We start from the raw sequence: 18,182 nt of genomic DNA on the forward strand, positions 1-18,182 counted from the left end.
TGGATTACAGTAAAAATAAAATTTGTGTATTTATAGAGTATGTGATTAGAACTACAGTAGGATAGGAAAGAGAATATGAAACAGAAATAGTATTTGAAGTGATAATGCCAGAAAATTTTTCAAAATTTATGAAAGACATCAAAGCTAAACATTCAAGAAGAGATGCAAACCCCAAGCAGGATCAGTATAACACAAAGCTCACTAGATACATCATAGTAAAACGAGAACCAGTCAAAATAGAAAGGATTAAAAGCATTCCTGCAAAAAGACAGAAAATTCCAGGGCACAAGACTATCACATGACTTCAAGAGAAAAGATTAGAAAATGGAAGATAATGGAATAATATCTTCAAATTATTGAGTGGAAGCAAAGTACCAATCTGGAATTCTAAACCTGGAGAAAATATCCTTTAAAAAGGGAACGCAACATAAACACATTTTCAGACAAAAACTGAGAGAATGAGAGAAAATATTTGCAAATCGTGTATCTAATATGTCCATATTGTGTAAATCACACGTATAGCTCAATAGCAGAAACAGAGTTTGATTAAAAAATAGGCAGAGGCGACATTTTTCCAAAGAATGCAAACAAGTCATCAGTAATTGTATGAAAAGTGCTCAACATCAGTAATCACCAGAGAAATGCAAATCAAAACCACAAAAACTCTTAGAATGACTATTATAAAATAGACAGATAATAAGTGTTGGTGAAGATGTGAAGAGAAGGAACCCTTTTGCACTGTTGGTGTGAATGTAAATAAATACAGCCACCATGAAAAACAGTATGGAGAATCTTCCAAAAAATTAAAAATAGGGAAAGAAAATAAATAGAAGCACCACATAATCCAGTAATGAATACTTCAGAGTATTTATCTGAAGGAAATGCGAACACTAATTCAAAAAGATCTCTGCACCCCCATGTTCAATGCAGCATTATTTATAGCAATCAAGACATGGAAGCAACACAAGTGTCCATCTAATGGATGAATGGATAGAGAAAAAGTGGTTCATATATACAATGTAATATTGATCAGTCATTAAAAAAAGGAAAAAATCCTGCCATTTGTGACAGCATGGATGAACCTTGAGGGCATTATGCTAAGTTAAATAGACAAAGATGAATACTGTGTGATGTTCCTTACATGCAGTATCAAATATAAAAAACCCCAAATAACAGCAACAAAAACTCTCAAACTCATAGATACAGAGATCAAGTGGTAGTTGTCAGAGGCTAGGGATGAAGGATGTGTGAATTGGGTAAAGGAATTCTAAAGGTACAGACTTGCAGTTATAAAATAAGTCAAGGAATGTAATGTACAGCATGGTGACTGTCGTTATTAATAGTGCCTGATGTATCTGAAAGTTTCTGCTGAGAGTAGGTCTGAAAATGTCTCATCATAGGAAAAAAATTTTAGCTGGGTTGTGATGGGTGATAACTAGACTTTGGTGATCATTTCACAATATATGTAAATATTGAATCATTGTACCTCTAGAACTGATATGTCATATGCCAATTATATCTTTTTTAAAAAAGAGAATTATTAATTTGAAAAAAAAGTGAAAAATGAACCTGCAGAATGGGAGAAAATATTTGAAAAATCATATATCTGATAAGAGACTTAAAACTCAACAACAGGACAAACAGCCCAGTTTTTTTTAAATGGGCGAAAAACCTGAATAGTCATTACTATTAATAGTTATTATAGCTTTTTCGTTTATATTTTTGTATTAAGGTTTTTCATTGTTTTTCTAGACATGATGCTCAGTTCAGTTCAGTTGCTCAGTCGTGTCGGACTCTCCATGACCCCATGAATCACAGCACGCCAGGCCTCCCTGTCCATCACCAACTCCCGGAGGTCACTTAAACTCATGTCCACAGAGTCTGTGATGCCATCCAGCCATCTCATTCTCTGTCATCCCCTTCTCCTCCCGCCCCCAACCTTTCCCAGCATCACAGTCTTTTCCAGTGAGACAACTCCGTCGCATGAGGTGGCCAAAGTATTGCAGTTTCAGCTTTAGCATCAGTCCTTCCAATGAACACCCAGGATTGATCTCCTTTAGAATGGACTGGTTAGATCTCCTTGCAGTCCAAGGGACTCTCAAGAGTCTTCTCCAGCACCACAGTTCAAAAGCATCAATTCTGTGGTGATCAGCTTTCTTCACAGTCCAACTCTCACATCCATACATGACCATGGGAAAAACCATAGCCTTGACTAGATGGACCTTTGTTGGCAAAGTAATGTCTCTGCTTTTTAATATACTATCAAGGTTGGTTTTAACTTTCCTTCCAAGGAGTAAGCGTCTTTTAATTTCATGGCTGCAATCAGCATCTGCAGTGATTTTGGAGCCCAAAAAAATAAAGTCTGACACTGTTTCCACTGTTTTTCCATCTATTTCCCATGAAGTGATGGGACCAGATGCCATGATCTTTGTTTTCTGAATGTTGAGCTTCAAGCCAACCTTTTCACTCTCCTCTTTCACTTTCATCAAGAGGCTTTTGAGTTCCTCTTCACTTTCTGCCATAAGGGTAGTGTCATCTGCATATCTGAGGTTATTGATATTTCTCCCAGCAATCTTGATTCCAGCTTGTGCTTCTTCCAGCCCAGTGTTCCTCATGATGTGCTCTGCATATAAGTTAAATAAGCAGGGTGACAATATACAGCCTTGACGTACTCCTTTTCCTATTTGGAACCAGTCTGTTGTTCCATGTACAGTTCTGACTGTTGCTTCCTGACCTGCATACAGGTTTCTCAAGAGGCAGGTCAGGTGGTCTGGGATTCCCATCTCTCTCAGAATGTTCCACAGCTTATTGTGATCCACACAGTCAAAGGCTTTGGCATAGTCAATGAAGCAGAAATAGATGTTTTTCTGAAACTCTCTTGCTTTCTCCATGATCCAGCGGATGTTGGCAATTTGATCTCTGGTGCCTCTGCCTTTTCTAAAACCTGCTTGAACATCTGGGAGTTCACGGTTCACATATTGCTGAAGCCTGGCTTGGAGAATTTTGAGCATGACTTTACTAGCGTGTGAGATAAGTGCAATTGTGCGGTAGTTTGAGCATTCTTTGGCATTGCCTTTCTTTGGGATTGGAATGAAGACTGACCTTTTCCAGTCCTGTGGCCACTGCTGAGTTTTCCAAATTTGCTGGCGTATTGAGTGCAGCACTTTCACAGCATCATCTTTTGGGATTTGAAATAGCTCAACTGGAATTCCATCACCTCCACTAGCTTTGTTCGTAGTGATGCTTTCTAAGGCCCACTTGACTTCACATTCCAAGATGTCTGGCTCTAGGTCGGTGATCATGTTATCATGACTATCTTAATGCAAAAAAGCAAAATGGATGTCTGAGGAGGCCTTACAAATAGCTGTGAAAAGAAGAGAAGCGAAAAGCAAAGGAGAAAAGGAAAGATATAAGCGTCTGAATGCAGAGTTCCAAAGAATAGCAAGGAGAGATAAGAAAGCCTTTCTCAGTGATCAGTGCAAAGAAATAGAGGAAAACAACAGAATAGGAGAAAAACAAGAGATCTCTTCAAGAAAATTAGAGATTCCAAGGGAACATTTCATGCAAAGATGGGCTCGATAAAGGACAGAAATGGTATGAACCTAACAGAAGCAGAAGATATTAAGAAGAGGTGACAAGAATACACAGAAGAACTGTACAAAAAAGATCTTCACGACCAAGATAGTCACGATAACGTGACATGATGCTATTGCGCGCTTAATAGACCAAATTATCGTGTAAACATAACTTTTTGTACACTGGAAAACCAGGACATTTGTGTAATTCGCTTTATTGCAATACTTTCTTTATTGTGGTTGCTTGGAACCATACCTGCAGTATCTCCAAGGTATACCTGTTTCTGCCTGCTCATGCTTCATTTTTGCTTTCTTCTGACCCATCTTTGAATTTACTCCTCCCCTCTTCAGATTTGTTGAGTCTTATGTTAAACCCATATTATTGAATTCTTAATTGCACTGTTTATATATTTTTTCCTGTAATTTCCTTAGAGTTTTTAAATAAAATTTTTAGTTCCCTGCCAGAATTCTTTTTCTTACCATTTAATCTTTTAGCACCTCTAATTATGTTAAAATTTATGTGAGTTAGTCTCAATATCTGTATCTCCAGTGGCTCTTTTTCTCTGTCTGGTTTTCATTTGATTGTTGGTCAGTCTTACCTTGCACATGTTATTGTTGATTGAGCTGCACAGTTTGTGTACGAAAAGTTATAGAGATCATTTGAAGCTCCGATGATTTTATAATTCTTTCAAAGAAGATTTATTTTTGCTTGAGAGGCAGTTAAGCTGCTCTGAAATAATTTTCATTCAATCAAGAATGCAGTGATTGGAAGTTGTGCTTCAGTTTTTGACAGGCTGATTGTTTTTCTGATCACTTTTATGTTTAGGGTGTTTTTATTTGGAATCCACCCAAAAGTCTAGGTTGTTTAACAAGTCAGTCAGTCAGTTCAGTCCCTCAGGTGTGTTTGACTCTTTGCGACCCCATGAACTGCAGCATGCCAGGCCTCCCTGTCCATCACCAACTCTGGGAGTCCACCCAAACCCATGTCCATTGAGTCAGTGATGCCTTCCAACCGTCTCATCCTCTGTCGTTCCCTTCTCCTCCTGCCTTCAATCTTTCCAGCATCAGGGTCTTTTCAAATGAGTCAGCTCTTCACATCAGGTGGCCAAAGGACTGGGGCTTCAGCTTCAACATCAGTCCTACCAGTGAACACCCAGGACTGATCTTCTTTAGGATGGACTGGTTGGACCTCCTTGCAGTCCAAGGGACTCTCAAGAGTCTTCTCCAACACTGCAGTTCAAAAGCATCAATTCTTCGGCACTCAGCTTTCTTGATAATCCAACTTTCACATCCATACATGACCACTGGAAAAACCATAGCTTTGACTAGATGGACCTTTGTTGACAAAGTAATGTCTGCTTTTTAATATGCTATCTAGTTTGGTCATAACTTTCCTTCCAAGGAGTAAGCGTCTTTTAATTTCATGGCTGCAATCAGCATCTGCAGTGATTTTGGAGCCCAGAAGAATACAGTCAGCCACTGTTTCCACTGTTTTTCCATCTGTTTCCCATGAAGTGATGGGACCAGATGCCATGATCTTAGTTTTCTGAATGTTGAGCGTTAAGCCAGCTTTTTCACTCTCCTCTTCCACTTTGATCAAGACTGTTCTTCATTTTTCTGCCATAAGGGTGGTGTCATCTGCATATCTGAGGTTATTGATATTTCTCCCGGCAATCTTTCTAGCTTGTGCTTCATCCAGTCCATCATTTCTCATGATGTACTCTGCATATAAGTTAAATAAGCAGGGTGACAATATACAGCCTTGACGGACTCCTTTCCTGATTTGGAACCAGTCTGTTGTTCCATGTCCAGTTCTAACTGTTGCTTCCTGACCTGCATGCAGGTTTCTCATGAGGTTGGTCAGGTGGTCTGGTATTCCCATCTCTTTCAGAATTTTCCACAGTTTATTGTGATCCACAGAGTAAAAGACTCTACTCTTTATTGGACTCAGAATTCCATTTTTTTTTCTTTCTAGTTCTGTGACAGTGATGCAAAACATTGCTCAACCTTTAAACCTTTTTCACTTTCAGAATCAGCCATAATTTATATATTAGAAAAGCAGTTTTAGTGCCAGGCTCACATCTCATTTATGCTCTTTTCAATATCTATGAACTGTTAGCATCTGTTGGTGTTACTCTCCAAACTTTTCTTCCTGTTTTTTTCATGCCCCAGTCAGTCAGTCAGTTCAGTTGCTCAGTCGTCTCTGACTCTTTGCGACCCCATGAATCGCAACGCGGTAGGCCTCCCTGTCCATCACCAACTCCCAGAGTTCACTCAAACGCATGTCCATCGAGTCGGTGATGCCATCCAGCCATCTCATCCTTTATTGTCCCCTTGCCCCCTGCCCTCAATCTTTCCCAGCATCAGGGTTTTTTCTAACGGTCATTTCTTTGCATCAGGTGGCCAAAGTGCTGGAGTTTCAGCTTCAGCATCGGTTCTTCCAATGAACACCCAGTACTGATCTCCTTTAGAATGGACTGGTTAGATCTCCTTGCAGTCCAAGGGACTCTCAAGAGTCTTCTCCAGCATCACAGTTCAAAAGCATCAATTCTTCTGCGATCAGCTTTCTTCACAGTCCAACTCTCACATCCATACATGACCACTGGAAAAACCATAGCCTTGACTAGACGGACCTTTGTTGACAAAGTAATGTCTCTTCTTTTTAATATGCTATCTAGGTTGGTCATAACTTTCCTTTCAAGGAGTAAGCGTCTTTTAATTTCATGGCTGCAGTCACCATCTGCAGTGATTTTGGAGCCCCAAAAAATAGTGTAACACTGTTTCCACTGTTTCCCCATCTATTTCCCGTGAAGTGATGGGACCAGATGCTATGATCTTAGTTTTCTGAATGCTGAGCTTTAAGCAAACTTTCCAGCACAAGCTGGAATCAAGATTGCTGAGAGAAATTTTCTTGCCCCAGCTAACCACAAAGCACCATTTTACTGTATATTTATCTCAAAACAATGTACTTTTTTAGTTTTGCTTGTTCCTAAGGTTTATGAATTATTTTATACCATATATTGAGGAAAAAAAAAAACAGAAAAAAAAAGAAAAAAAAATTATTTTATACCATATATTGATATATTCTTGGTTGACTTGCTATCATCATTACGAATTTGTTTGTTAGAATAACCCTTGATGTTGAATCTAGCTGTAGTTCAGTCATTCATTACTCTGTATTATATCATTGTGTGAAGTATATCTCATTTTCTTAATGGACACATGGTATATTTCCATTTCTTGTTTTAAACAGTGTTCCAGTGATTTTTTTTTTTCTTTTTCATAGAACTTTGTGATGCGTATGAATACAAATTTCTCCAGGTTACATTCACAAGAGTGGTGTACTTATGACCATCAGTCTGTACATTTAATTTTTCACTTTACTGCTGAAGTATTTTTCAGACTGGTTGTAAAACCTTATTTTCCTTTCAGCAGCATATGACATTATTGTCAAATTTCTTAATTTTTGTCCGTCTAACTAATACAAAGTAATATCTCTTAATTTGCATTTCCCTGATTACTAAGAATGTTTATGTTTAGTCATCATTCATGTTGCCTCTTTTCTGAAATTCCTCTTGATGTCTTTTGCCTTTTTTTCTTCCTTGGGTTTTTTATGTTTTTCTCACAGGTAATCTTTACACACTTAATATTTTTTTCAGGTACATGTTAAAGCGTTTTCATAAAATGTGCAAAATCTCATATATGGTGTGTCTTTCTATTCCCTTCTTAGTGTCCTTTGAACAAAAGTTATTTATTTTAATGTAACTAAATTTATCATTCTTTTCTCTTTTAGTTAGTGCTTTTTATAGCTTAAGAAATTATTTCCTTTGTCATTGTCGTAAAAATAGTCTCTCATACATTGTTTTAAAAGTTTTAAGGTTTTCTTTAGCACATAAAATTTTTAATCCATCTGGTATTGATTTTTTTGCTTTTTTTGTGTGCTGTGACTGAAGAACTCCATTTGTTTCTATTCTCCATTAGGAGAACCAACTTTCCCAGCATAATTTATGGAGTCATCTTTCCTTCTTCCAGTCATCTGCAGTGCTGTCATTCTTATATAGCCTCTATTTTTTCCCATTGCTTAGTTTGCTCATCTACAATGTGTCTTTTATTAAAATTTTGTAGTTTTCTCTGTAAGCAGATTGAAATATTTCTCTTATATAGCTTTGTTAGGTATTTCAGTTTTTAGAATTATTTTGTTGGTGGTGAATTTGGGCAGTTATTTTATAGTTTTTATCTTACTGTTGTGCTAAACTCTTTTTCACTTTTCATCATAATTATGAGAAAGACCCATTTTGATTGTTTTCTTATCCATAAATATTTTATTGCTACATATTTTCTTATATTTCTACATGTATTTCCTATGCTTACTTTTTTTCATCTCAACTTCATCTATCAGTTTTTGAAAGAGGTATATTCAAGTGTTCTGTTGTGATGATGAAGTTTTTAATCTTCTTTTAAAAAATTGTTTTTGGTTATTTGACATTATCCTGCTGGTTTTACAGATGTTCATAATTTCGTGTCTTATAAGATTAAAGAAAAATATTTCAGTATCCTTTTTATTAAAATATTAGTATCCCATTTAACTCCATACTCCCGTTTATGTGCTTTTTCATCTTGACTAGTATATTTGTCCATTAGTTTTAGATTTTTTGTTTGTTTTTAGTTTTGTTGCATCTATTATGGTTTTATTATTTTTGAACCTGTCTGTTTATTGATGATGTTTTTTATTTTCTATTTGTAATAATTTATGCTGATTGAATTTTCTTGTGAATTAAATATTTATGTTGTAGGCACCTTTGAATAATTCTTTCAAACTGGCTTGTAATTTGAAAGATTTCTGAAAATATTTTTCTCCCTATTCTTAAATATTAGAATTCTATTTTTCAACTCTCTTGGCTGTGGAAAATTCAGAACATTGTTTTTTGGCATGTAGTCTTGCCACCAAGAAATCTGAAGTTGATGTGGTTCTTGTTTGTTTTTTGGTAGGTTCCTCCATGGGAACTTTGGGATTTGGGGGGATATTCTTAGTTCAGAAATTTTCGTCAGTATGTTTCTAATGAGATTGTTTTTTCCATTATTTTCACTTCATACTTTGATGGTGCTTCTCTGCTGAAGACTTGGTCCTTAAACTATTTGTAAATAGCTCTGTGTGTTTGGGGAGCTTGCCTTCTGTATTGGAACTACCTATCCTGTTGCCAGAAGGTTATCTGAGGTGCTCTTTGATTTCTTTTTCCAACTAGAAATTGCGCATGTCAGGTTGAGGTGAAAATGGGGTCTCCTGTGTTCCAAGATTGGGTTCGGCTCTTTGATCACCTTACTTATTGCCTGGCTGCTACTGTAAATTCACATCTCTCAATACTTTCAGTTTATCATCTCAGTGTTACTCTATGATTGTTCTAAAAAGATGACTTTTTGGAGGGTGTTTTCTGTGTTTTTCTGGAGATGTCAGTCCTTTAGCTCTGTTTTGTTTTGTTTTTTGCTGTATGTTTTCTGTTTTTTTGAAACTTTTCTATGGTTTTGGTTTTGTTTTCTGGGCTTCCCTGGTGGCTCAGACGGCAAACACTACACAATGCAGGAGACCTGGGTTTGATCCCTTGGTCAGGAGGATACCCTGGAGAAGGGAATGGCTACCCACTCCAGTATACTTGCCTGGAGAATTCCTTGGACAGAGGATCCTGGCCAGCTACAATCTTTGGGGTCACAAAGAGTTGGACATGACTGACTAACACTTTCACTTTTTTGTTTCCCAGCCCAGCTAACGGGGTAAGTGGGATGGGTGTGGGCTGGGGTGTGTGGGTGTGAGTGTGTGTTGCCTTTAAGTAGGAAGATACTAATATATGTTTTCTGTTACTTCAGCTGCAAAGCTTTATATTTGTTCCCTGCTCAAGACTTTTTGCAGCTGTCTTTCCCCTTGTTTATGAACTATAGCTGACCATTGAGCAAAATGAAAGTTAAAGCTGCCAACCTTTTGTGTTGTGGAAAAATCTTTTTTATAATTTATAGTCAGCTCTCTGTATGTGGTCCCTTGGGCATTTGTGATTCAGTCAAACACAGATTGTGTATTGTGTATTACTCTAGTATGTATTCACTTAAAATCTACATGTTGGTGGACCTGCACAGTTCAAACTTGTCTTATTCAAGGCTCATCTGTATCCTTTTTGGCTCCATTGATTTTTATCCTATTGCTTGCTGGCTGCCTTAAATAAATGAAACATTAGTCTTAAAGGGGGTTAAGCAAGGAAGTGTACTTAAGTTGTTAAAGTCAGCCCTGTCTCGTACTTGCAAAGAACCACCTGGAGCTGGAGGCATAAGGTACATTTTGGTGCTAGTGAAGACAGGTCTTTCAACCTTTTTGCGTAAGTAACAGAAAACATAGTCATATATAATGACTGTTGCTGCAGAAGGTAAAGATTTCATTCATTCTCTAAATATTAATTACACATGAGAATTTGTATCTTAAAGTCCTTAATTTTTGTTTAGCTTCCAGGAAAAAAGACAACTAAGCTTTGGGTTCCAGATGAAGAGGTTTCACCTGAAACAATGGTCAAAGTGAGTGACATGCACAAATCTGTTGATTTTAATCTATTTAATATACTCTATTATTATTATATTATAGGTGTTAGTAGTTCCTGTTACAAAGATATGGCTATTGAAGTAATTCAAGTTTTTATGTTTATTCTGTGACATCCTTTGGACCATGAGAGTATAGGGCAAATACTGAGAAACCTGAGACTTTGGACAGATGCACATAAACTAGTTTGGAAAATAAAAAGAGCTTGAAAACTCCTTCCATGTTACTTTTTCTTAGATATCAATATTTTAATGTCAAAAGACAGTGCTGGCTTTAAATACCTTCTCCTTTCAGTAAAGATGGTCATCCAGGTTTTAAGACTGTTCAGTAGGGCTTCCCAGGTGGCGCTAGTGGCAAAGAATCAGCATACCAGTGCAAGAGAAAGAATCTGCCTGTCAGTGCAGGAGACGAGGGTTTGATCCCTGGGTCAGGAACATACCCCGGAGGAGGAAATGGCAACCCATTTCCAGTATTCTTGCCTGGGAAGTCCCATGGACAGAGGACCCTGGCAGGCAACAGCCCATACAGTCACAAAAGAGTTGGACACAACTGAGCATGCATGCACATCTTTTCCATGGGATTTGATAAACTTTTTTATTTAAAAAAATTCAACCTGTAATTTCTTGAGTTAGGAGTCATATGTAAAAGATTGCTTATCGCTTCAGTAGGAGTATTACTTCTCTAAAACCGTATGTAGTCCGTAATATAGACCTCATATCAGTCTGCTGCCCGAGGTGTGAAGTTCAAGAACAAATATATTAAATATTGTTTTTCTAATTATACTTTCTTATAAATAATTTTGTTGTATATTTATGTTTCGTACTGTGAACTACTTTTTCAGATTATTGCAATTTCAGATTCTGATACTATTTCTCCAGACCTGTAGGGCAGTCTTCCTTTAGCATCATTGAATGGTGCTAGAAACTTTTGAGTTCTAGTATGAACCAGTTTTCTCTGCATTGGTCTCAAGTAGCAGTTTTGTATAGCTGGACAACACTGTATTAGAAGGCAGGCCGCCTGCACTTAAGTTCATGGTTACGTAGTGGCCAAGGAAGAGAATCTGAAGAGTATAAGCCACATACCACTGTCTAAAACCCATTTAGCTGTGAAGCCTCAGATCTGTAAAAAGTAAGGTAATATGTATAAAAGAGAAAATGTGTTGCACCCCTTCAGAATGGGTTGTTCCAAATATTAGAGGCAGTAACAGGTATTCAAGCACTGAGTTCATAATTATGAAAAATGCAGTACAAATGTAAGGTGGTATAAACTCTTAGACACAGATGATAGAATATGATTTGCATTTGGGAACTTTATGGATTAGGAAAGTTAGCATGATTTTACTGTGGATTCCCAAGGGTAAAGTGTTGGAGAAACATGTTTTAAAAGGCAGGAAGAACCAGTTTTTAGATAAATCATTCATTTTTCAATTACCAGGAGGTGGAATGTGAGGCATTTTTAAAATATTCAAAGTTATCTTCACACATGCAAATAAAAATAATTTTTTCTTTCCTTTTTCTTAAAACCCATCTATTTCTTCATTCTTTCTCAAAACTAATGTAGAGTTTCTTTGAACAGTAGCAATGTTGTGTCAATTTGTATCTTAAATAGATTCAGGCTATTAAAATGATGGTTCGATGGCTACTTGGAATGAAAAATAATCACAGTAAATCAGGAACTTCTACGTTAAGATTGCTTACAACAATATTGCACAGTGATGGAGACTTGACAGAACAAGGGAAAATTAGGTATGTAATTACAGCTTCAGCATTCTTTGGATTACACGATATGTTAACATCTGATGTAATTTTTGAATGATGGTTTGTTTTTAAACAAAATAATACAGATTTGTAGATATGCATATACTTTTATTTTAATAGGCTTTTGTCTAGTGGTTATTTCTAAATGACAGTCCCATGTCTAGTGCAGATTACTGCTGAACACTTTTAAGTATTTTTAACAGTAGATGTTTACTTTTTTTAATACCTCATATGAAATTGTTAATTGGTACCATTCAGTAACTGGTGTTTTACATTCTTGTTAATATCTAAATGCAAAAGAACAAACTGAATAGAAAGCAACTTATCTGAATCTGTTTCCAGAAGTATTGTTGTTGTTGTTCAGTTGCTAAGTCGTGTTTGACTCTTTGCGACCCTGTGGACTCCAGCACATCAGACTCCTCTGTCTTCTTCTGTCTCCTGGAGTTTGCTCATACTCATGTCCACTGAGTTGGTGATGCTATCTAATCATCTCATCGCCTGCCACCCCCTGCTCCTTTTGACATCAGTCTTTCCCAACATCAGGGTCTTTTCCAATGGAATTGGCTCTCCAGAAGTAAAAATATATGCATATGTGGAAAATGCACTTGACACAAAGTATTAAAAATACACATATTTTTTGTTTGCTTTTAGTTTGTTTTGTTTGAAAGATGTATAGTCTAGTGACTGAAAACATGAACTCTGGATTCCAGATTCAAATCCTGGGACCACATCTTAGCAGCTTGGTACCTTTCAGCAAGTTACTTTAACTGCTCTGTGCCTCTGTTTCTTCAGCTATAAAACAGAGATGATGATTAATGCCTATCTCATCTAGCTATTACGATAATCAAATAAGTTAGTTTATTTAATGTATTTAAAACACTGCCCAGCACATCAGTTCAGTTCAGTTCAGTCGCTCAGTCGTGTCCGACTCTCCGCGACCCCATGAATCACAGCACGCCAGGCCTCCCTGTCCATCACCAACTCCCAGAGTTCACTCAAACTCATGTCCATCGAGTCGGTGATGCCATCCAGCCATCTCATTCTCTGTCGTCCCCTTCTCCTCCCGCCCCCAATCCCTCCCAGCACATAGTAATTAGATATATTGATGGTAGCGGTTATGTTAGAATTAGCTAAAATTTAGAGGTTTGTCCTCTGTGAAAATACAGATGCCATTTGTAACATCTTATTGGTAGTTAAAAATATGAGAGTAACTTCCCCCACCTTTTATATATATGTGTGTGTGTGTGTGTGTGTGTGTGTGTGTGTGTATACACACATATCTAGCTTAAAGTCTTAAGGACCAAATATGAATGGTAATTGTCAGCTGCTTAATACTTTGCCATCTTTGCTTCATTTCTTATATGTTTTGCTCATACAGTACTTTTTGCATAGAATATTAGCATTAACACATTCTTTTCAAACAGATCAAATAAAAAGAAAATTCTGTAAGGTATTCCACATGTATAACTCATTTATTACCTTTTCAGTAAAATTAGTTGTCTCTACCTTCTACTCTTATAATTTATGTTAGCATATAAGAGTTACATAATAATTAGAAAAATTTCCTTAGTATTAATACATTTTGTCTCAAATTTACTAATTACATTATTTATGTGCATACTTAGGTCTCATGCCACCTGTTTTTATTCATAGTATTCTTCAACAAAATCACATGTGTTCTTGAATTCTATAAGTGTGTGTGAATTACATTGGGTCTGTCTGCATTTTTTAAAAAAATTTAATGGAGTACAGTTGGTTTACAATAGTGTGTCAATTTCTGCTGTGCGTCAAAGTGATTCAGTTAAATACGTGTATATATATATATGCCTTTTCATATTCTTTTACATTGTAGTTTGTCACAGGATATTGAATATAGTTCCCCGTGCTATACAGTAGTACCTTGTTGTTTATCCATCCTATAGGTAAAAGTTTGCCTCTGCTAATCCTAAACTCCCAATCCTTTTCTCCTCTACACCTCCTCCCTCTTGGCAACCACATGTCTTTTTTCTATTTCTGTGAGTTTGTTTTTGTTTTGTAGATATGTGATTAGTGTCACATTTTAAATTCCACATATAAGTGATATCATATGGTATTTGTCTTTCTCTTTCTGACTTAGCTTAGTATGATAATCTCTAGGTCCATTCATGTTGTTGCAAATGGCAGAATTTCATCTTTTTGATGGCTAAGTAATATTCCACTGTATACACATACCATATCTTCTTTGTCCATTCATCTATCGATGGACATTTACGTTGTTTCCATGTCTTACCTATTGCAAATAGTGAACATAGGGGTGCATTTATATTTTTTAAGTTTAGTTTTGTCTTGGTGTATGCCCAAGAGTGGAAATGCTGGAACTTTGTTTTTAGTTTTTTGAAGAACCTCCATATTGTTTTCCACAGTGGCTGCACTGATCTACTTTCCTACCAACAGTGTAAGAACGGTGTCCTACTGAAAGTGAAGGAACTTCACACCCTCTCCAGCATTTGTTGTTTGTATACTTTTTAATGATGGCCATTCTGACTGGTGTGAGGTGGTACCTCATTGTAGTTTTGATTTGCATTTCTCTAGTGATTAGCAATATTGAACATCTTTTCATGTACCTATTGGCCATCTGTGTGTCTCTTTCTGAGAGATGTATATTGAGAGCTTCTATTTTCTGATTGGCTTGCTTGTTGTTGAGTTTTATGGGCTGTTTCTGTATTTTGGAAAGAAAGCTGTTATTTGTCACATCATTTGGAAATATTTTCTGCCTATCCCTAGGTTGTCTTTTCATTTTGTTTGTGGTTTCCTTTGCTGTGCAAAAGCTTGTAAGTTTAATTAGGTCCCATTTGTTTATTTTTGCTTTTATTTCTATTGCCTTGGGAGCCTGACCTATGAACACGTTGTGTGATTTATGCCAGAATATTTAGGCTTTCTTCTGTCAGTTTTATGGTGTCATTTTGTTTTTAAGTCTTTAAGACATTTTGAGTTTATTTTTGTGTATGGTGTGAGTGTGTTCTTACTTGATTGACTTACATGCAGCTGTCCATCTTTCTCAGCACCACTTGATAAAGAGACTGTCTTTTCCTCGTTGAATATTCTTGCTTCCTTTGTCAAAGATTAATTGTTCACAGGTTTGTGGATTTATTCTGAGCTCTCTATTCTGTTCCATTGATCCATGTGTCTGTTTTTGTGCCAGAAACATACTGTTTTTATTATGGTAACTTTTTTGTATTGTCTGAAGTCTGGAGGACAGTGCCTCCTGCTTTGTACTTTTCCTCAGGATTGCCTTGACAATTCTGAGTCTTTTTTGGTTCCATTTACTTTTTAGGATTATTTGTTTTAATTCTGTGAAAAATCTCGTGGGTAATTTGGTAGGTATCACCTTAAATCTGTAGATTGCTTTGAATAGTATGGCCATTTTAATAACAGTATTAACTCTTTCAATTCAAGAGCTGGGATGTTTTTCCATTTCTCTGAATTGTTTTCAGTTTTCTTTATTAATATTTTGTATTTCTCAACATATAAGTCTTTCATTTCCTTGGTCAGATTTATTCCTAAGTATTTTATTTTGGTGGTACAGTTTTAAAAGGGATTGTTCATTTACACTCGCTTTCTGACATTTCATTGTTGCTGTAAAGGAATGCAGCCTGTTTTTGTATATTAGTCTAGTATCCTTCTACCTTGCTGAATTCATTTATCAGTTCTAGTAGTTTCTGTGTGGAGTCTTTACAGTTTTCTATATCATATCATCTCCATATAATAATAATTTTTACCTCTTCTCTACCAATTTGAATACCTTTTATTTCCTTTCCTTCTCTGCTTTAGCTGGAACTTCCAATACTATGTTGAAATGAAGTGGTGAGAGTGGGCATCCTTGTCTTTTTCCAGAGTATACTGGGAAGGCTTTCAAGTTCTTACTATTGAATATTATATGGGCTGTGGGTTCATCATAAATAGCTTTTATTATGTTGAGCTATGTTCCCTCTATACTGATTTTCATAAGGGTTTTTTATCATGAATGAATGTTGCCTTTCATCAAGTGCTTTTTCTGCATCTATTGACATGATCATGTGGTTTTAATCCTTTCTTTTGTTGATGTGGTGTATCGCATTGATTGATTTGCATGTGTTGAACTGTCTTTGTGACCCTGGGGGGAATCCAGCTTGGTCATGGTGTATGACCTTTTTTATGTGTTGTTGAATTCAGGTTGCTGATACTTTAAGAACTTTTGTGTTTATTCATCAAAGATACTGACCTGTAATTTCTTTTTTGATGGTGTCCTTGTCTGGTTTTGGAATGAAGTTTTGTCATTACCAAACTTCAGGGTGATGGTGACTTCATAGAATGTCTCTGGGAGTGTTTTCTTCCTGTTCACTCTTTCGAAGAGTTTAAGAAGTTTTTTTTGTATGTTTTATAGAATTCCCCAGTGAAGCCATCTGGTCTTGAAGTTTTGTTTGTAGGGAGTGTTTTTGGTTTGGTTTTTTAAATGACAGATTCTGTACATTTCTAGTGATTGGTCTGGTTATCTGTTTCTTCTTGCTTTTTAGTGGGCTGTACATTTCTAAAAAGTTGTCCTTTTCTTCTAGGTTCATAGTATTGTTCATAGTAATTCTCTTTCAGTTTCTTTGTATTTCTGCAGTTTGAGTTGTGATTTCTCCTCTTTCATTTCTTACTTTGTTTATTTGGGTCTTTTCTTCTTGGTGAGCCTGGTCAGAGGTTTGTCAATTTTTGTTTGCTGTGTCAATCAGCTCTTGGTTTTATTGATTTGTGTGTGTGTGTATTGTTTTTAAATCTGTTTTATTTGTTTCCTCTCTGATCTTTATTATTTCCTTCCATCTGCTGACTTTAGGTTTGTGGTTTGATGGTTTTCTTTTGTATTATTCTTGTATTCTCTTTGGTTATTGTTAATCTGTTGTTATGTTTTTAATTTGTGCTTGCCCTGGTTTTCAAATATATTAAACTCGTTTGTATACCTATTTGCTTTAGATTGGTAATCATACAAAGTGAAACACATTCTAGGAAAAGACAAATCTATGTTTTCTTACTCTCCTCTCCCACATTTTATAATTTTGTTGTCCTTTTACGTCCTTTTGCTGTTCATTTTGGTAATCATTGCTTTCACAGTAATTTTATTTTATTTTTTAAAGAATTTGTGTACTTATTTCAGTGATTTACTTTCCATTTGTGATTTTCTCTTTCTTATAGATTCTTTTATCTTTTCTACTTAGAGAGGACCTTTCAGTATTTCCTTTAAGATAGGTTTAGTATTGTATTCTTTAAGTAATTTTTTGTCTGAGAAATTCTTTATCTCTCCCTCTATTCTAAAGGATAATCTTGCTGGGTACAGTATCCTGGGTTGCAGATTTTTCACTGTTGGACTCTGAATGTATCTTGCTACTCCCTTCTGGCCTGCAGTTTTTCTGTAGAGAAACAGCCTTTTGGTTCCCTTGTAGTTAACTCTTGTTTTCTTGCTGCCTTTAAAATCCTCTCTTTAACATTTGCCACTTTTATTATAATGTGTCTTGGTATAAGTCTGTTTGGATTTATCTTGTTAAGGGCACTTTTTGCTTCCTCTATTTGGATATCTATTTCTTTCTTTAGGCCTGGTAAGTTTTCAGCCATAATTTCTTCAAGGATGTGTTCATTCCCCTTTCTCTTTTTTCTTCCAGAATCCCTATTATGCATAGATTTGCAGGCTTCATATTATCCCATAGGTCTCTTATATTGCCTTTTTTTAGGGGGGGTTATCTGCTGATCTGCTTGGGTAATTTCCATTTTTCTGTCTTCCAGATCACTTATTCCTTCTACTGTCCATAGCCTTTAGTTTAGCTTTGGTCTCTTTTGATGAATTCTGTTTTTTCCTTGGCCCCTGCTTATAGTTTCCAATTCCTTTTCACAGTAACCTGCATCTCTATCAGCCTTTCTTAACCCCTGTAGTATATTCATTCATTTTCCCCATTTTGAATTCAGTGTGTGTTAGACTGAAGAAGTCTGTTTCATTGTTCTTTCAGGGGAATTCTATCTTTTAATGGGGGGTGCTTTTTTTGCTTCTTTATTTTACTTTTATTTCTTTTCCTCTGTGAGTTTAGAACAGTTAATCTACTGTGGTCTTTGAGGGCTGTTTTTATGTGAGGATGACCCTGTGTAGCCTGTGTGAGTTTAATATTTTTTGGTGTGAGGGCTGGTTTTTAGTATGGATACCTTCAGCCTGTTTCCTCCGTGTATGGAGGCCATTATCCCCTTGATAGGAGTTGTGACAGATGTTGTAGTGACCAGAGCCTGCACAGGATA

At 36.3% G+C, this 18,182-nt stretch overlaps 1 protein-coding gene across 7 annotated transcripts in view; it reads left to right on the plus strand.

The window, feature by feature from the left end:
* PDS5B (PDS5 cohesin associated factor B) overlaps positions 1–18,182 on the plus strand; it is a 181,966-nt gene that overhangs the window by 130,980 nt on the left and 32,804 nt on the right. For all 7 annotated transcript variants that reach the window (XM_055426275.2, XM_055426276.2, XM_055426278.2 and 4 more), the window contains exons 22-23: positions 10,059–10,127; positions 11,758–11,894. In XM_055426275.2, the coding sequence (XP_055282250.1) occupies positions 10,059–10,127; positions 11,758–11,894 (206 nt within the window). The remainder of the gene's footprint in view (positions 1–10,058; positions 10,128–11,757; positions 11,895–18,182) is intronic.

The sequence above is a fragment of the Moschus berezovskii genome, chromosome 13, assembly GCF_049115385.1.
Source record: "Moschus berezovskii isolate FMDL1 chromosome 13, NW_MosBer_1.0, whole genome shotgun sequence".
NCBI classification, from domain to species: domain Eukaryota; kingdom Metazoa; phylum Chordata; class Mammalia; order Artiodactyla; family Moschidae; genus Moschus; species Moschus berezovskii.